Source organism: Nuphar pumila, chromosome 14, assembly GCF_984573655.1.
Source record: "Nuphar pumila chromosome 14, dmNupPumi1.hap1.1, whole genome shotgun sequence".
Classification (NCBI taxonomy): Eukaryota; Viridiplantae; Streptophyta; class Magnoliopsida; order Nymphaeales; family Nymphaeaceae; genus Nuphar; species Nuphar pumila.
The window spans coordinates 29,775,243-29,796,013 of NC_143262.1; the positions used below are offsets into that span (position 1 = coordinate 29,775,243).

At 38.8% G+C, this 20,771-nt stretch overlaps 1 protein-coding gene across 2 annotated transcripts in view; it reads left to right on the top strand.

The window, feature by feature from the left end:
- Positions 1-582: 582 nt before the first annotated feature.
- Positions 583-20,771, top strand: part of LOC149816712 (microtubule-associated protein 70-1-like) — a 40,040-nt gene continuing 19,851 nt past the window's right edge. The window contains exons 1-10 of one of the 2 annotated variants that reach the window (XM_089987135.1): positions 583-1,018; positions 1,167-1,252; positions 1,747-1,812; positions 8,470-8,640; positions 8,747-8,917; positions 9,046-9,201; positions 9,289-9,435; positions 9,600-9,671; positions 9,740-10,285; positions 10,391-10,578. In XM_089987135.1, the coding sequence (XP_089843261.1) occupies positions 784-1,018; positions 1,167-1,252; positions 1,747-1,812; positions 8,470-8,640; positions 8,747-8,917; positions 9,046-9,201; positions 9,289-9,435; positions 9,600-9,671; positions 9,740-10,285; positions 10,391-10,578 (1,838 nt within the window). In that variant the 5' untranslated portion in view covers positions 583-783. The remainder of the gene's footprint in view (positions 1,019-1,166; positions 1,253-1,746; positions 1,813-8,469; positions 8,641-8,746; positions 8,918-9,045; positions 9,202-9,288; positions 9,436-9,599; positions 9,672-9,739; positions 10,286-10,390; positions 10,579-20,771) is intronic. The other variant, XR_016427606.1, reaches the window with a different exon arrangement.

A 20,771-nucleotide genomic window follows, 5' to 3' on the forward strand; every position in this document is an offset into this window, starting at 1 on the left:
ATTTTCCGAGTGCGACTTCACCTGACCAGTTTGAAGCAAATCAGGGGTATTTTCGTATTTTAATTTGATCCGTTCACTGCGTATAAAAAAGGCGACGAGCGAGATGTGTCACGGCGACAGTTGTTCCGCGAGAGCAAAGAGAGAAGAGGGGAGAAAGTAAAAATAGAAAAGAAAAAAGCAAACCGGGTTTTCGACTCAGATCGGATATGGAGAAATATAACCGATTCACAGTTGTTTCCGAGTCTCACGCACTCTAGTAAAGGCCCCCGAGTCCCCCTCTGTAGTGCTAAGAAAGGTTTGGATCCGGGTCAGATAGCCCGTGGCTATACGTATCAGACTGAGTTCGGGTTTCGGGTTTCGGGTCCCACCCTTGGTCAGCTTGTGAACATTCATGCCTCGAACCGACTCTCATCCAACACGATAGAGTCGTTCAACTTATGAATCGGTCTCCGCGCCGTTCAAAATGGGAACGGGATGAAAAAGAGAAAACCCCTTCTTTTTAGGGATTAAAAAATCACCGTCTGATAAAAAAATTCACTCCCTCTCTTCCTCTTTTCACACCCTCTCTCACTCCTTGCAGAGCAAGAGAACAAAAGCAGAGAGAGAGAGCGTGCGTATCGTTTCGAACCCCTCGCCATCGCGCTCTCGATAGATTTGGGTGTCGGCATTGCTGAATCGAGGGGTTTTGAGGGTCGCCGGAGGTGGATTTCCGGTTCGTCCGGGGTGTCTGGGGTCAGGACGCTAGGGTTTGGATGCGAGGGAGGAAAATCGGCCGGAATTAGGATGGGCGATGCTTCCGGCGAGGGCGGGGTCGGGGAGGTCTCAGCCGCGGAGCTTAGCTATAGTGGCAATGGATCGGCGGCTGCGGCTGCCCCAGGGTTGACGGTTTCCGGCTCGTTCAAGGTGAAGAAGAAGAGCATGATCCGGCCGAGTCTGGACACCGACGAGTTCATCAACCTCTTGCACGGTTCGGATCCGGTCAAGGTGGAGCTCAATCGGCTCGAGAACGAAGTCAGAGGTGAGTCCTCTCGCTCTCTCGATCTGATTTCTCACGAAAAAATAAAATTTTGGGCCACTTTTTGAGCATTTCTTCGATTTTGGTGTGGAATGGAAAATGCGTTTTCGCTCTCCTTTTTTCATGCGAGAAAATTGGGGTTTTCTTGCAGATAAGGATCGCGAGTTAGGTGAGGCTCAGGCTGAGATTAAAGCGCTGAGACTGTCCGAACGTCAAAGGGAGAAAGCGGTTGAGGAGGTAATTTCATTTCTGTTTTTTTTTGGCTGATTTGAAGGGGTTCTTTTAATGGATCATTGATGTAGAAGGAATTATGATGATGATCTTTTACTTCATTTTTGCTAATCATAGTGTTTTCTAAGGAGCATTGATCTAGAGCGATTTTTTACTTCTTTTTGCTAATTTTAGTGTTTTTATAAAGGACCATTGATCGATCAGAATTATTACGTTGAGTTTTTAGGCTTTCATATGCTATATTGCTAATTTATTATTTCTGCACACTAGCAATTTAGAGATTGTGTTCGGATCTTCTTTTTGGTGGATCACTCATCTAGGGTTAACTTTTTCATAAGAATGTATTGTTATTCGTTGAATTTTGCGGAGTTACTGGAAATCAAATCAGTTTTATTTTTGAAAACTTGATTTTTTTTCTGGTCTCCATTTGTGATGATTTTGAAATATATTTGATTTAATTAAGTTTTTTAATTTTTTTCTTCTTTTTGGTTTTTTTTTAGCTTACGGAGGAATCGGAAAAGTTAGAAGAGAAACTCAAGGTGACAGAATCACTTTTGGAAAGCAAGGTACTTCGTGAACTTCTGTATATTTCATCTGTTCATTTGTTTGAGCTTCTATTGTTTTTAGGTGGGTAAACATTTGAATCAGGCCAAATGCAATGTCTGGATCGGTGGAGTTGCCCCCATCTCAATTGAGGGATTTCATGTTCAATCCCTACCAGGGATACTCTCTTGGCATGGTTATAAGAAACTGAAAAGGAAGAAAAAACCAGACCCCAGATCTTCTGATTGAGATTTCGGCCAATACCACACATCTTGTTCTTAGGAAAATCTCACAAAATACTTGAAGTTTCTAGTTTTTCTTTGAAAAATCTCAAGAAATTATTGGCATATATGAAAATTTAAAAATTTAAATATATATTCATTTGTATTTATATAAAACCAATAAAGAAAATATATAAAGTATAAATATTAAAACAATATTTTTATTGCATTAATATTGTGATAAAAATGCAAATTTTGCAAGTTAGTTGATACTTTGACAATATTGTGTTTTCTCGACATTATATCAGCTTTTGAAAATATCACAATAAAATTGAACAAACTTACAAGTTTAGTATGGCTAGGATTTTCTTCAGAAGCACAAAGGCGAAGTTCTCGAGTTTGATTAACTGAAGAAAATGAGAGTCCCTGATTTTTATAAGGGTAGACTCTCTCAATGTTACAAAGTAAAAAGGAAACAAAAGAAATATAAGACTAAACTACCCCTTAACAATAAGGTAATGTACAAAAAAATGATTAATAACCAGGGGTAGTACAAGACTGGTAAAACACCTATGTTACATAAGTCTCAACACTCCTTAAAATTTGGAATGATGTAACGGAATCATTCTGAGTTTGGAAAAGAAAGAATTGAAATGCGAAGGAGAAAGACTCTTTGTAAATACATCTGCAATTCTTTGAGCTCACATGCTCCAGAGCAATAACTCCATCTTCATAAGCCCTCCTTGTATAATGACAATCTATTTAATGTGTTTGGTTCGATCATGAAATTCCGAATTCTTTTCAGTATGAATAGCACTCATATTGTCACAATATAACCGAGTCTTGTCTATACTCAAGATTCTCAACTCATCCAATAACCATCATATCTAAATAATCTCAGGAGTGACTTGAGTCGTAGCTCTGTATTCTGCTTCCGCTGTGGATAAAGCAACCCTTTGTTGTTTGTTGCTTTTCCATGAAATCAGGGAGCTTCCAAGAAAAATATAGAAGCGAGTAGTGGAAAGCCTATAATGAGTAGAGCCTCCAAAATCAACATCACAAAATGCTCTTAACACTATGTTAGATGAGGATGAGAAGAAAATACCATAGTGCATTGTCTCACATACTTGATGATCCTGACTTTTGCATTGAATTGTCCTGAGAGCACTCATAAATTGACTGACTACATAAATTACACAAGTAATATTCGCCCTAGATATAGTCAAGTAAATGCGACTTCCAATTAATTGTCTGTATACTACAGGATCTTCTAACTCAACACCATATGTAGCTCTCATCTTCAAATTTGCTTCTATGGGGGAATTGATTCTTTTTGAGTCAACTGCTAGCTTTGCCTTCACCACCAAATCTGTAGCATACTCTTGTTGGGACAAGTACAATCCCCTTGGTGAGTATGCTATCTCCAACCCAAGAAAATATATCAAATGTCCCAAGTATTTCATCTCAAACATGCTGGTCAACTTTCTTCTTGGTTTCCTTAACTCTTTCCATGTCATCTCACGTGAGTATCATATCATCTACATAAATAAGTAATATGTATTTTTCGAGCATAGAGGAAGATACAAACAATGTAGGGTCATGATGACTCTACTCGAAACCAAGTGAGTTCACTGCTGAACTAAACTTCTCAAACCAGGCTCGTGGTGCATGTTTGAGTCCATATAACGCTCTACGAAGTCTACAAATCCTACCTTCTGGATATGAATATCTTTGTGATAGTTCTATATACACTTCCTCTTCCAGGTCTCTATTCAAGAAGACATTCTTGACATATAATTGCCACATATTCTACTCTTGTACTGCAACCACAATAAGTAATGTACAAATAGTTGTCGTATGAGCTATATGAGCGAAGGTTTTAGCAAAATCAATTCCATACTGCTGATTGTAGCCCTTAGCTACTAATGTTGCTTTATATCGCTCAACTGACCCATCTGCATTGGTCTTTATCTTATAAACCCACTTGATCTTAACAATATTCTTCCCCGGTAGAGGTTTTACCAATTCCCACACTTCATCCTCTTAAATGCATTCATTTCTTCAACCATAGCTCTTTACCACTCATCTTTTCCTGCTGCCTCTATATAAGAATCAAGCTCAACATAAGAATGAATTAATGGTAAAAATGCACGGTGTTGAGAGGAGAAAGACTCATAGGATACAAAACGAGAAGGAAAAATTGAAGTTCTAGAGCTTCTACATACCTGAGGAGGATTAAGGAAGGAAGATGATAACTCAGATAAAAACTCTAAATTTTGATGGCTAGATTCAGCTGACGAAGGAATAGGATCCGAGTTGACCTCTTATCTTCTATCTAGCTCTACCTCCACTTGATCTAAGAAAGGAATTTCAACCACATTTTCATGTCTTCTTGAGTAGGTTTGTCCAAGTCGACTATCTCTAGGCTGAACCTGCTCCTCTTGAATCTCCACCTTTTTGTTCACACATTCCTTTTCACCAAAAGGAACCAAAAAGGACAAGTCAGACTCATTTCTTGTCTTTTCTCCATGTTGGCTGAAATATAACATATCCTCATGAAAGACAACATGTCGAGATACCCACACCCTATTTCCAATAGGATCTAAGAAAGGGATTTCAATCACATTTTCATGTCTTCTTCATGATATGTTTGTTCTTTCTTTCAGCCACTCAATTTTACTTAGGAGTGTAGGGACAAGATTTTTGATGAACTACCTGCAAGAATTTTTCAAATGCACAACTGATATATTCACCACCTGAATCACTTTGAAGTGCCTTAATCTTAGTTGCAAACTGATTTTCAATCATAACATAAAAGCTTTTAAAGATTTTAAAAAGTTTAATTCTATTTGTTATAAAATACAACCAGGTAAATCTTGTACAATCATCTATGAAGGTAACAAAATATGATGATCCTCCTTTTGACAAAATCGGCGAAGAACCCCCATACATTATAATGCACTATATCAAAAGGACTTTCCGATTCCCTACCACTAGACCTGAATGGAAATGTATGACCATTTGCCAACTTACAACTCTCTCAGTCTTTAACATGATTTGACACAACTAATTTAGGCTCACCAAAACTTTCTGAAGATACTAACTTTTGTAACCTATAGCTGAAAATATGACCTAGTCTATGGTGCCACAAAACAAACTCATCTATGACAAAAGCTCCTAATATGATCCCAGGCTTCTTCTGCTCATTTATATTAATCCAATCTAGGTAGTATAAGTCTTCTCTTCTACAGCCAATCTTAATCTTCTTCCCTGACAACATATCCTGCACCACACAACCAAAATGAGATAATGTAACATTACAATTAAGCTTGGTAAGTTAACCAATATAAATAAGATTTATAGCAAGTAATGAAACGTGGTAAACTTGAGAAAGATTAATTTTTACTACCGAGATAATAATTAAAAGTAATGGAGCCTACTTTTGAGACAGAAATAGAAGAACCATTTGTAGTGTGAAAAATGACATTGCAAGGCTGACAGTTGGTATAGGCTCATGGGATGTTATGTGACATGAAGCCTCTGAGTCTATTAACCAACAAGAGGAACAACCTGAGATACCTGAGAAAGCAGTACTAGAGGAAGATGCAAGAATAGCAGAGGGATATGCTATGGCTGATTGGGCAAGAAGTTGCAATTGCTGAATTTGTTGTTGCATTAGTTGCTGCACCTTTTTCAACAACTAAAGTTGATTACCACCTAATGATTCTGAAGCTCTTGCAGCTGATAGACCAACAGACTGAGTGCCAATGTCCGAGTGAATATCCTTGGGCTTTATGCCTTCACCATCTGAAGATGCTGCATAGACTCCACATTTCTTTTTATTGAGAATTGAACAATAATTTTTTATATGACCAAAATTCTTACAGTAGTGACATGGAATAAAGCTCAGGTCACTTCTCCCTCCAAAACTCAAATCGCCTCTTCTCCCAGCTCTTCTACCACCTCTGTTACCAAATATACACATCCAGTTGTCGAGAAACTGTCATGACATTGTCATTGGATGAATAGGTTCCAGGAGACTTCATCTTGGTCTCTTCTACAATCAACTCTGCTAAGACACAAACAAAGCACACCACTATGCAAGCAAACTGCTAAGAAAACCACACCTTATCCACCCAAATAGGTCTGGTCACACTCTCAAAATGAAACAGCAGAGGTACATCACAAAATGCGCCTACCAGGTATCCAAAATAAAACCCAAAACTGAGCACAAAGTTGATATTGAAGCATTTCCAACTCAAAAACGACTTGAATAGAAGCAATCCAAACCCTTAATAACTAAAAAATCAGATCAGATTTAAGCGTTTTCTCAAAATTGGTTTGGGATTTCCAAGAAACTCAGAAATTCTTGAAAAATCCACCAAAAATCCATTAAAACTCCAAATTCAATGGGATTTGATTTTTAAAACTTCTAAAATCAAACCCTAGCAAGCTCCAAACTCAAACTAACCAAACATGACCAGACAGGACCATGCGTTCTTCAATGGAAGACGTCAACAGGAGTACAACCCGAGTCTGAGTTCTCCTTCAAGCTTCTCCTCTCCAACTACCAGATGCCTCTCTTCAATGCGTTCCTTGGCTCTGACACCATGAACAAACTTACAAATTTAGTATGGTTAGGATTTTCTTAAGAAGCACAAAGGAGTTCTCGAGTTTGATTAACTGAAGAAAATGTAAGTCCCTGATTTTTATAAGGGTCGACTCTCTCAATGTTACAAAGTAAAAACTAAAAGGTAACAAAAAAAATATAAGACTAAACTACCCCTTAACAATAAGATTATGTACAAAAGAATGTTTAATAACAAGGGGTAGTACAAGACTGGTAAAACACCTATATTACATAAGTCTCAACAAAAAATCATTATCTTTTCAAGATGTGCTGATATTTGTTACACAGTGAGATTATTGTACTAACACCAAAATGCTTATCATGTTTCTTTTTTCCTTTCTTTGTTGGAAAAGATGCAATTATGTGCATCACTAATATGATGTTTGTCCTTATATTTCTTATTTTTGTTGTTATTATTCTTAATGTCATGGCTATCTTTGATCGAGGGGTCTTGGTTTTTGAACCTGTGGGGCCCATCCCTAACTTGGCTACTATGTCACAGGGATTCGGCTAGCAGGGTGCCGCACCCGCGTCGACGCGACTCGACGCGGATGCGGGTGTGGGTGCGGCACCGGGTGCGGTCAACCCGACCCTGGGTGCGTCTGCGTTGACCGCACCCAGGGTCATTTTTTTTGGATTTTTTTTTAAAAAAAGTTTTTCGCCCTATGAAATGGGCTGCGGAATTTAAATTTTTTTTTTTTGGGTTGCTCAGCTCCCTATCGACCAACTCCTCACAAAGGAGAAGAAAAGGAGGGGAGGGTTTTTCACCTCGAAAGGCCGCAACAACGGGGCCGTCGGGGTTGCTCGCTGACGGCGGCGATCATCGGGAACCACGACAACCATAGCAGAGAGGGGACAACGACGGTGCTGTCGCCGACATCTGTAAACGTCAGGTGGCCGGAAGAAACGAGACCGCCGATGTAACAGAGAGAGAGAGGCTCAATGGAAGGGGCGCCGACTTTCCCGGCGTCGGGGTTCTGGCGCAGCCGATCACCAGTCAGGAGGTCGCTGCTGATGTCGCAGGTGGCCGCCGGGAGGTCTGCCGAACTTAGAGAGGGGGAGGCGAAGAGGCTCTGAGGTCGACAACGACGAGGGACACAGGCGGCGAAGGTGGGGGATCATCGGAGCTTGGAGGCTGCCGTCGGCTTCGATCGTCGACGTCCTGCAACACAGGGGACAGAGAGGGGGGGGGGGGTGGTGCTTGCGTCGTCGGGGGGTCTGCTGGACTGAGAGAGGAGGCGAACAGGTGGCCGGCGGCGAGTCGCCGGCGCTCGGTGGCCGCAGGGAGGAGCGAGAGGAGAACGGGCGAGGAGAGAGAAGGGGCGAGGGTTTTTGCCCCTCGCCCGAGACACCTGCGTCTTTTAAAAGACGCAGGTTCTCGAGGCTTCGAGAACTCGGGTCCGGGTTAGGCTCGGGTCCGGTTCGGACCCGGATCCGGGCCCGACACAGCGGACCACCCCCCCCCGACACGTGTCTGACACGAGTCTGACACATTTTTTTTTTACGGGCATTACACATGGACCTTAACAGCTACCATACATTCATACATATACACTATACATGATATATATATATATATATATATATATATATATATATATATATATATATATATATATATATATATATATATATATATATATATTTTACATTTTTGCCCCTGCCGCACCCGCACCCACACCCACACCCATGTGACATAGCTTGGCTAATGATTGTTATGCTTATTACTATGGTTTTTATATAGCTGTAGTGATGTGTTTATTTGATTATTGTTCTTGGTTTTATGTTCCAATACTATGGAAAGTAAATCTTAATGGATTTGTGTGCAGAATCTTGAAATTAAGAAGATAAATGATGAGAAAAAGGCATCAATGGCTGCACAATTCGCAGCAGAGGCAACCCTTCGAAGGGTTCATGCAGCTCAGAAGGATGATGACATGCCCCCAATTGAAGCCATTCTTGCTCCATTGGAGGCAGAGCTTAAGCTTGCTCGCCAGGAGGTGCTATGGCAGTTTCCATATATTAACATTACTACATATATATTGATGGGGCATTACCTGGGTGATTAACATGTTATGTCTGCCTTTTGCTGCTTTTCTGTTTTAGATTGCAAAACTGCAAGATGACAACAAGGCACTAGATCGACTTACTAAATCAAAAGAGGCAGCCTTGCTTGAAGCAGAAAGAACTGTTCAGATTGCATTAGCAAAGGCTTCTTTGGTGGATGATCTGCAGAACAAGAACCAAGAATTAATGAAACAGATAGAAATCTGCCAGGTACCTCATTATCACTCTTGGATGTCTCCTAACTTTTTAATTATGATGCCTGACAAATGTCACACATTCTACCCACAAAATGTTTCTGTTTCATCTTCATTCTTCCTTCATGTCATGTCATGTGTCAGGAAGAAAACAAGATTTTGGATAAAATGCATCGTCAAAAGGTTGCAGAGGTTGAGAAACTTAGCCAAACCGTGCGTGAGTTAGAAGAGGCAGTTCTTGCTGGTGGTGCAGTAGCAAATGCTGTGAGAGATTACCAGAGGAAAGTTCAAGAGATGAATGTATGTATGCCCCCGTAATAACTCCTAGGATATGATAGAGATTTCGTGTATGTGTGTGTAATTGCATAAGCGGCTTTGCGTTTTTAGGAGGAAAAAAAGACCCTTGATAGAGAACTGGCCCGTGCAAAGGTCACAGCAAACAGGGTTGCTGTTGTGGTGGCAAATGAATGGAAGGATGCTAATGACAAGGTCATGCCAGTTAGGCAGTGGCTTGAGGAGAGAAGATTTTTGCAGGTTTCACACTTTTAAGTTCCTTTTCATCTGTTTTCTGATGCCTATTCTTGTTTGAATTGCCTGATGTTGCTTTTTTCTTCTGGTTGAAGCATGCAAAGAGGTTATTGCATTATATGTTTTCATAGACTAGCTTTCAGCATTTTATGGAATCTGTGTATGTATAGGGGGAGATGCAACAGCTCCGAGATAAACTTGCTGTAGTAGAGCGTGCTGCAAAATCTGAAGCACAGTTGAAGGTCTCTCTCTCTCTCTCTCTCTCTCTCTTGGTCACTCACTAAAATTTGTGTTTCTTTTGTGTACACAGGAAAAATATCAACTAAGATTAAAAGTTCTGGAGGAGGGCTTGAGGTCATCTGCAAGTGGTTCCACTCGCACTTCTTCAGAGGGAAGAAGTGTGAGCAATGGCCCTTCCCGACGTCAGTCCCTTAGTGGAGCTGATAATATCTCTAAATTGACACCTAATGGTGTTCTATCTAAGAGACTGCCTTCTTATTCCTTGCAATCAAGGTCTTCCATTTCAAGCAGCACCAATACTATCTTGAAACATGCAAAAGGAACATCCAAGTCATTTGATGGTGGTAGTAGGTCATTAGATCGGAGCAAGGTCCTTTCAAATGGAACTGGAGCTAACTGTTCTCTTGACAAAGATTCAGAGAAGAATAGAGATAGCAAAGCACATAATGCTTGGAAGGATAACCCTGATGGGAAATCCAGTGAATTTCCTAAAGTTGAGACAGATGATTATGTTTCTGGATTGTTATATGATATGCTTCAGAAAGAGGTCATAGCTTTGAGAAAAGGTAGCCATGAGAAGGATCAAAGCCTTAAAGATAAGGATGATGCTATTGAGGTGCACAATGTTTCTAATTTTTTTTCCTATAAGCATGAAAGGAAGGAAAAAAAAAGCCAAAAAGGATTGTACTTACAAATTTTTGTTGCTGCTTTTCTTTTCTAGATGCTAGCAAAGAAGGTAGACACATTAACAAAGGCAATGGAGGTGGAGGCCAAGAAGATGAGAAGGGAAGTTGCTTCCATGGAGAAGGAAGTAGCGGCTATGCGAGTCGAGAAAGTGCAGGATCAAAGGGCAAGGAGAATGAGTAGTTCCAGGGGTCCTATGAGCAGTTCTCAATTACTCCCTGGAAGGTATTTCTTAGCATTGTTCATGATTATGGTAATCAGGGGAGACAATACTTTGGATATTTGTTAGTGCACTGCCAGTAGTTTTCCAACCAATCTGTGTTAATTTTTCCATTTAACACATGAACTTTTGGTATCTTCTCTGTCTCATGTGGTTCCTTTAGGTCCCTTTTTGGCATCTCAATAGTAATTATATCGCCCCTTATTTGGCTTCCTTTTACCTCCTGAAAGTGCTTTCATTTTTTCAGAAAAGAAAAAAAAAATCAAGAACAATGTGGAAGGCCTTTCCATCCTATAGAAATAGGGTGGAAAGGTTTAACACATAAGAGGGCCAAATCTTTTTAACCACCGTTGACACAACTTGCAGGTCAGAACTGACTGAAAATCCTTAGTGGAGTCATGAAGTGAATAACTTGCAGCTTGCCTAGAGATTGGGGTATATTGGTCTAGGATCATTACCATGAAGACCCCCTCCCGGTACCATATATTGGGTTGGGCACTCTGGTAACTACATCCAATTACCAAACTGCTTATAGCCTATGTAACACGGACTCTTCTAACAGGGCACCACACCCGCGTTGCACCCGCACCCAGGCAGGTGCGACACTTGGACACAGCTTCCTTTGTGTTAGGTGAAGTCAACCACACTGAGGTCCATTTCTATCCAAAAAGTAGATTCAGTTAAACCTAATCAAGTCTATGTTTATCTATATTATATATATAAAGACATAAATGCACACACATACATGTAATGTTAACTTGGTTAATATTATATATATATATATATATATATATAAAGTTTCAATGGAAACCTTAGCTTGTTCAGCTCATTTAGTATCCCTATGTCCAACCAGTTTGAATCCTTTGGTGGTTATCCAACATAGTTGCACTGATGCATGCTATAATTGAAGAAGACATCTGCCAACCAGGCGAATGGCCTTCTGATTTATTAATAAACTTTCCTTTTTTGTGCCTATGAAAAGAAAAGCAAGTATAATGTTACTTGTTTGTGGAAAGTTGTGCTCAAGATACTAAAAGTGGGAATGTGTTTAACATGCTAAAATGACACTCAAATGGTGTTCTGTGAGAACTTTTTGAAATGCGTGGATCTAGTTTTTGCATTGCAACAGAGCCCATTATATGTATTGATTCTAGAATAAGTTCTAAATTACTGACAATCAACATTACAGTAGTTGCAGAAAATGATAATAGAGAAGATGTTGGTTCAAATAGCTGCAGAATTTGAGTTATGGAAAATGTCTTATCAGCCTTTTCTGTGAGTTTCAAAAATTTGTTGTATGTATCTTTGCTGCTGCTTATGAAGTTGTCATAGTTTTCTCTTCAAAATTCATTGTATGTTTTTTGTTAGCTACAAATATGCCCCAATTTCAGCAGCATTACATGGCCGAAAGTTGCTTTTGGTTCCTAATTTAGGTTAGCATATCATTGCTAAGTTGCCAAGGCTCTCAAGAAATAGTAGAGTGCTTGATTATTTGCATTAGTATTGGGTTGAGAACATCGTTGCCTGAGCAGAAAGTGAAAGAAAGAAGCAATGCAGGAATCCAAATTGATAATGGTGATTTCAAAACTTCAGAAGATTCTAGAAGCAGGAAGTGAGTAGGAAGCAGTATTAGGAATCATTTGATAAGCAATGTGATGTCTTCTTCGTTTGAAACCACCATTTATATCTTTGTTTGAAATGTTCGTTTGAGATACATTTGAAACCCAATCCAAATCTCCTCCCAAAACCTAATAAATGCTCATATCCAATTAAAGAAGATTTGGATCAATAACCATGTGATGAATCCAAATCCAATTTTGTTGGATCCTCCTAAACCGATCTTATACCCTCATATCCTAATGCTAGAAAACCCGAACTTGGACTTAAACCCGAGCCCATTGGATCCAATCCAAAAAGAACCTTCCCATGTCCTACCTCCTATCCAGATCCAAACCTCACTAAGATCCAACTTACCTAATCCAAGCCCGTCCTAGAACCTGAGATTGTTTTGGAGTGGGTCACCAGTAGCATGTGGAATGTGGCATAATAGAGCAGGAGATTCATGTCATCTTCTTATCGACTTCTCCTCTCTGGATCAAACTGACACTAGATCCATTTGGTCTAGATTAGCATATAGATACATCTGATGACCACGGTCATGTTTTTGTATGTGCTTTGGAGCAGATCTAGTTTGGTCCACTCAACTTCTGGAGCAGTTTCATATTATGGACCCATAACCCACAAGATAGAATGGAACTAGAAGAAGCATAACCGGGATCCAAACTTGAGGGCAGGTCTTTTCAATCCCGGGAAAAATGATGCAGGAGCGGAGCGGATCATAGTTCAGACTTATTGTATCATTTTTGATGCAAGAGCAGAGTCGTTCATAGTCGAAGCTTATTGGAAATGGATCAACATGAGAGGTATTTGGGCCAGAACCGGGTCCAAAGAATGGTTATAAGGAGCAATTGAAGGCTCAAACTACTTTTGGAACCTTAACCGGTTCCAAAAGCTAGTTCACAGAAGAGGTAAGTATGCACAGGAGCTGGGTCATCGTGATGAGCCAATTCGAATTCCCCTCTCCAACCGCACGCCAGAGAGAAGGGGTTAGGGCAAGGTTTCTTGGAACCCACCCACCACCACCGGTAAACTGGATGCCAGTGGGAAAATTTCTGCTGACAGGTGGGGATCTTACTGGTAAGAGCTGGTCAGCAGCAGGGTGCTGGTCGAGTCCTGGCCAGTGGCATACCCCCAACTCACCGTTTCTGGGTGAGCAAGGTGGCTGGTGGGGGGATGTGAGAACTCATTGACCGTATGAGCCCAACTGGCTGGTGGTGAAGGCCAGGGCCTTGACCAGGCTCGCTGGGATGGTCTAGGCCATTGGCATTCCCTTCTATAGCAGGGTGAGAGAAGGGGGAAGGGACATGGTGGTGGCGGTTATGGGAGTGGTGGTAGGGTATTTGAAACACACTGTCATCGCTTGTATAGCAAAGGCAAGGGGAGGGTCCTCGGTTGATGGGCGGTTGTTGGAACTACCCTGGTTGGCTTGTGGACACTTGGAATTTTGATTCGAAAGGTGTAGGATATGCCCTTGCTTCCATGTCCAACCGATACAAGCACACACCGGATAAGTCACTTTCCATGGCTCTAGGAATTGCTCGATGGGACTATTCCACCAAGGAGAAAGATGAGTCATCGTTAAGGCTAGTAAACGAGCCAAATGAACTAAACAGGGCATGTTCGAGCTCGGCTCGTTTACTAGTGGATTGAGTTCGTGGCTCTGCTTGTGTTCGTGTTTAGCCAAGCATCCCTGAAAGAGACAAGCAGAACACGAGCTGGCTTGTGTAAAAACATTCCCTGTTATTTATACATAGTATATACATTTTTATATATTATACTTGAAAATATATATAACTTTTTATAAATTGCACTTAATAGTCCATATTTTATGTATATATTTTTCATTCATTCTTCTTTTTATGTATATTTTATGCATTATTTCTTTTATATATTACACAAAATATATATTTTCCATACAAATATATATATTTTATCTATACGAGCATTCTCGAGCCTAGCCGAGCTGAACACCTTGTGTTCTGGCTCGACTCGTTTAAGCTAAACGAGCTGCTCGTGGCTCGGCTCGCCAACTATACAAACCGATCACGAACGAGTTCGTGATGAGCCGAACCGAGCCGAGTCACGAGCTGCTCGGTTCGTTTACCAGCCCTAGTTATCGTAGCTGCTGAGGGTTCGATAGCGTACATGTGACATTGTTGGCCGACAACCAAGATTGTCGCCAAACTGAGAAATTTGTTGAGTAGAAATAGCTCATATCTCCATCAAGACACTCCTCGGATTGAATACTTGGGAAATATGAAATCTGATCAAATCATCCCTCGACCAAATCAAGATGAAGATCTTGCTCTGATACCAATTGATGTAAACTCGATTTGGATTTACGAGAAAAGTTATCCAAAACTGGGAATTAACTAGGAAAAACAGGAAATTGAGAGAAATTGCAAGAAAATAACTGAAAATTAAAGAAATCTGGGAAGTAATTAATTTCAATATTCCATATGAACTCTAATTAGTCTTTAGATCTTTCTAATATTTATAAGAGGAATCCCAATCCAATAGACTTAACCTACCTATTTTTAATAAACATAAATCAAGAAACATCCTAATCTAATAAAACTATCAGATTCAGGTATAAATCCGTTAAATAGATTCAATATCTGTTACAAAGACCTAAAACAAAAAAATATCCAAAGTGAAAATTATGGATGCAAAATGATCCAAAAAGCCCGAACTATGATCTGCTTCCTTCCTGCATCACGATGTGTGAAATCATTTGCAAAAAGATACATCACCTGTATAAAATACTAAGAAATTGAAATTAATAAGAAAACTTTTGAAGGCAAAGATCACAGTCAATAACTATATTAGCCTATTAGAAATTTTCTAGATCACTTATTAAGAGAATAAAATGCAAATATACATTCAACAAAAATACAAAATATTCAAAATCAATAACTTACTAAGCTGATTTTGGACACCAAATATTTAAATAATAAAAAAATATGTGAAGCAATTAATACATATTTATGTTATCTCACCCTGCATTCTGACCATGATATAAGAAATTTAATACAAATTGTCTTTGTACAAGGAGTTATGAACATTAAATGACAAATATATATTATAACTTTGAATCGTCTTCTAAAGTTTTTTTTTGGTAGGGCTGGGCATTGGGTCAGTCCACCCATGGTCGATCAGGCCTAAGCCTGGGCCAGATTTTTGGGACACAGCTCGGCCTTGACTGGGCTTTAGCCCAGCCTATGATGGGCTGGATGGCCTGGTCTATAATGGACCCAGGCTGGGTTAGTCTAACTTGTGGGTTGCCCATGGGAAATGACTGAGCGTTCTGTGGAATCCAACCGAAACTGGACTGCGGTTCATCCTGCCCAAATGCATGAGTTTGATTGACCGAGCTGCAGCATATTGATGTGCTGTCTGGCCCAGTCAAAAACGAGCCGGACTGGCCCATTGCCCACCCTGAGTTTTTGGGCTATCGTCATCATCCTCATGATCATCAAGCTTTATATAACTGCATGGGGTCAGTTGGACAAGTCATGTTTCTCCATTCCATTCTATCTAGGGCTACAACCTTCATCACCATACAGTCTTTTAGATCATCGCTTACGTCCTTGTTTTAACCTTTGAATGTTTTTTTTCTTTTATTATTTTCTTCTACTTGCTTTGTGTTGATCTTTTTTATTAATGCTTTATTAGGTTTCCTATATGGTACGGAATGTTGGGCTGCCAAGCGACATCATATTCAAAAAATGAGTAGCTGAGATGCATATGCTTAGATGGATGTGTGGAAATACAATAAAAGATAAGATTCGGAACGAGGAGATACGTAAGAAGGTAGGCGTTTGTGATCATCGCAAAATTTTTCCTCTCTTTATGGTTTCTCTCTCTTCCTTCTCTTTTCCTTTTCTAACCTCTATTCTCCTCCTTTTTGAAGGGAGAAGGATAAAAGAAAGAAAAAGAAAGAGAGAAAGAAAGAGAGAGAAGAGGAACTATTTTGCGGGTTTTCACTTGACCTTTATTTGAAAATATTTAGAAAATAACTCGCCTCCGTTTTGAAAATTTGCGGGAAGATGGAGAGACGGGATTCGCTCGTCGGTACGAGGTTCGACCGTTCCTGGCGCCTTTACCAGGGGTAATCGAACCAAGGATCGAATCTATGCCTTCTGCTTTGCCTAAATATAATCTAAGAATTTATTCTAACTCTAAATGCACAAAGAATCATGCTTGTGCCATGCAAGAATGTATGCTTCTTTTGAAAGATATTTTGAAAATTTCCAAGTATTCTGAGATGAACTTAGTAAGGGAATGAAGAAATGATTGACTTAGAACTTGAGATAGATCAGAGAATTTCTAAGTCTTTGAAGTAAATCAGAGTTGGAAGAATAAATCTTTGACTTTGAGAAAGAATGATTTGAAGCTTTGAAATGAAAGGAAATGAAGTTTCAAAGTCAGAAATGGGCTTTGAATTTAATCATGGATTTAGGAAGGAAATGAGTATTTGAAATGGAATTTGAATTTCAATTTTGAAATCAGAATGGACTTTGAGAAATCCAAGAAAATAGGAATGAAGTTTGGATGAGATCTGAAAAGGGATTCAGATTTGAAATCTGGAAATGAAGTGGATTTGGATTTGAAAGTTTAGAATTTGAAAAATAGAATTGGATTTGAAATTTGGAATTTTAAATATAAAGTTTGGACCTTAAAATGGATTTGGATCTAAAATCTGAGATCCAAAGTAGAATTGGATTCTAGATCCTAAAATGGAATTGAATCTGGAGTCTGAGATCCAAAGTAGAATTGGGTTCTGGATCCTAAAGGGGAATTGGATATGAAGTCTAAGATCCAAAGTGAAATTGGACTCTGGATCCTAAGAGGGAATTGGATCTGAAATCTGAGATCCAAAGTGAAATTTGGATTCTGGATCCTAAAGGGGAATTGGATCTGAAATCTGAGATCCAATTTGAGTGTTGAATCCTGGACCCTAAAATGAATTTGGAGTTTGTTAAATTCAGAAGATGAATCAAGAACTTCCAAATTTAAAAAATGAAATTTAGAATTTGAATCTTGAATATACAAATGAATTTCAAAGTCAAATTAAACCTTGAATTTTGAAGTTTGAATTTAAAATTTAGAAGATGAAGGGAATCTCAAAGTTAAATTGAACTTTGGATTTGATTTGGAGTATTTGAATTTGGAATTTAGAAGATGAATCAAGAGTCTCAAGGTTAAGATTGAATTTGGAGTTTGATTAGAGTTTTGAATATAAAATGAATTTGGAATTTCAAAGTTAAATTGAACTTTGAAATCTGATTTTGAATTTGAATATAAAATGAATTTGAAATCTCAAAGTTAGATTGAACTTTGAGATTTAAAAATGAAATAGAATTTTGAAAATTGAAAGAATGAATTGGATTTGGTAAAGATTTAAGATAGATTTGAAGAAAGTATTTACATTACTTGGAGTTTTTGAAGAGGAAATATGATGCAATTCTATCCTAAATGATGAATGAATTTAAATTTTTGAAATTGGATTTTGAAAAGCTATTTCATTCTTTAAATGAATTGAAATAAGATTGAATATATAATACATCCTTGACTATGGTCATTGAATGTATTATATAATAATCTATATTTAAATTCAGGTGAAGAATGAAACACATTTGGTGCTTTTATAGGATTAAAAATGAAATTAACTCTCAATATACCCTGACTATGGCCATTGGTATATATTTTGAATTAATTTTAAGTTAAATTCTAATAAAAGAAGAAAATATTTAAGGAAAATATGATGAATTTTGAAAACGGATCCAGTATGGATCCAGTGTTATTTCGTAAAAGATAAAAATCCTAAGTTTTGTCCGTACCCTGACTATGACCATTGGTATGGATCATCAACTTAGGATTAATTTACCTCTTACGAAGTGGTGCACGTGCCATTCGTGTTTCACCATTTGTGAGATTTTAGAAAAACAAAGGAGAAAATATGAGAACAAGTGATTCATGATATTTACAATGCTCATTCATTCTATCTAAAGCTTGAAATATAAATTCTCATTCAAAATCTAACTATTACAACATATAAAATTTACAACTCCAAGTAATGATATTTTCCACATATTCCCTGCAAAACAATTGGGTTAATGTGAAAATTGGAAGAAGTTTGCATATATCACATAGATGTCAATGATAAAATGCTCATGTGCCAGGATGTATGATTTAGAACGTGAGATGAGAGATGATATATAGATATATGCTTACATATATATATATATATATACAGGCATACCAATGTATATATATATATATATATATATATATATATATATATATACGTGTATATAACATGTATGTAATATAGGTGGATGAGGGCGATGAAGTGCTAGTGCATTATAGCTGTGATGGTACTACCCAAAAAAAAGGGTAATGAAATGGACTGTAGATGAATGTGGCTATAGGGGTGAACATACAATCTTGCAACAGAGAATTCAACGGTTGAAATGACTCAACTTATGCTTTTATAGCAAATCAGGATTGATTTATCAAACCAAGGAATTTCCTTTTCCTAGCAGGAACAGATTTTTGCATCAAATTAGTTAACAGTGGTTTGCCTTCAGCCAACATATCGATTTCAGTAGGTAGATGATATATGAAGTGTGATTGAAGGGAAGGCAGAGTTTGAAGGTAGGCTGCAGGGGAGATTGCTAATGACGGAGGCCCCAATGGAGGGAAATGATTGTGTGATGAAGGTGTTGCAACAGTAACATACACAATGCAAGATGGATGTAGCAGAAAAAGTGGTAAGTTTTATGGGAATATGATAGGTTGCTGTGGTGGCATATAGGTGATGACTTAAGTATGAATGCAGAAGAAGAGAACATACAACAGCTATAAGCTGCTGTAAATGTTCATAAGCCCAGAGGAAGTAATGAAGATGGATTTTGATAGGCGAAGCAGGTGATTGGGAAGCCACTGCAGTCGATGGATAGTGTTGTGATGGCAGGGCAGTGATACTATAGCTGGTTGAAGATAATTGAGAGGGAAATGATGCTGGGAAAATACATAGGTGTTATACTGTGAAAGGGAATAATGAAATGGGTTGGTGGTGAATACATGCACGGCAATGACTGGTATGAAGGTATGGCTGGAGCTTATAACCAGTGAGGGTTTACACAAGCTATTGTGAGGGTGGTTTGAAGGAGAATAAAAGGGATGGATACATAACCTATAACTGCTATAATACTCTAATTAATACCCTGATCTGAAAACTTGAATATGCTGAATGTGAATAATAGGATGAATATGCTGTGATTTGTGAAGAATATAGTAGAGAGATGAGATATATGATCACTGTGTATCAGTGCAAATGAGGGGAATGATGGGAATGTATTAACAGATAACGTGTGCTGCATAATGGCCTGAAGTGGACACACAAGAATAACAGGAAATGTGCAGCAGGATTGTGGTGTTCTATGTGCAACAGGTAGCAGCTGTGTACAATGAAGGCTTCAGCAGCGTTTAAGCACTGCTAAAAATAAATAAAAAAAAAGGTGGTAGCACTAGTGCTTGTTACTGTTATAAACACTAAAGTGCAGACCGCAACAATCATTTTTGGGGCCTGCAAAGGTTATAGCAATTATATATATATATATATATATATGTGTGTGTGTGTGTGTGTGTGTGTGTGTGTGATGAAGTTGTAAGTAAGGATGGCTTGTGGTGATATGACATGGTGAAAGGTTTTGCATTTCTCTTTTTTTTTAACCTTAACAGGTAATGAACTGGAAAAGGAAGGCACTCCAGAAACAGACGGCTGTTGGATCATGACCCCCTGGCTCATCATCACTAGGCACTGCTGAAGAAATGAAAATTGTGCTAATATCTCTCCCACTGCAGAAGAGATCGGTCTTACCCTATCAGCGCCCCTTTGTAAAGGTGAGGGGCCAGAACTTAATGCCTTGAAGACCTAACTGGCTTGCTACAAAGAACGACACCATTCTTTGGCAGGAAAAGGATCAACAAATAATGCAGAGGTAGATCGCCCAACCTTTCCTGGAGTTGTAGGTGGCTTCACTTGTTATTTGGGAAAATACAACTGTAGCAATAGTTGCCTCTAAGTTCATCTACCCTAGAATGGCTTGCATTGATGACCCAAACTTAGTCAGAGGTAAGGAAGTGCTCTATGCAATAGGATTTACAACATACACAGTAGGGTCACCTTAGCTAATTGGGTATCTTGTGGCTGAAGACCTGGGCATAGTCTGGGCATTAGCTGAGGGATGGCAATATTCACGATAGGCTAAAAAAAAAAATGCACACAGGGTGTGACAGCATGGCTGTGGTGCAGACATTGAGATGTCGCGGATGAGATGCTTAACATACCTTAACGCAACAATCTGTCATAAAACGATTTACAGTATAATACACGGTACCTGATTAACAAAATTCTCAACAGCACCTTTTGAGGCTATCAGAAGGATTATCAAAAAAAAAATAAAAAAAAATAAAAAAAAAGGAAAGTAAAGATGGCCTCAACAAACATATCTCTGCCCACCAATTTACAACAAATAACATGGATTTCTACACAGCGAATCTATGGATT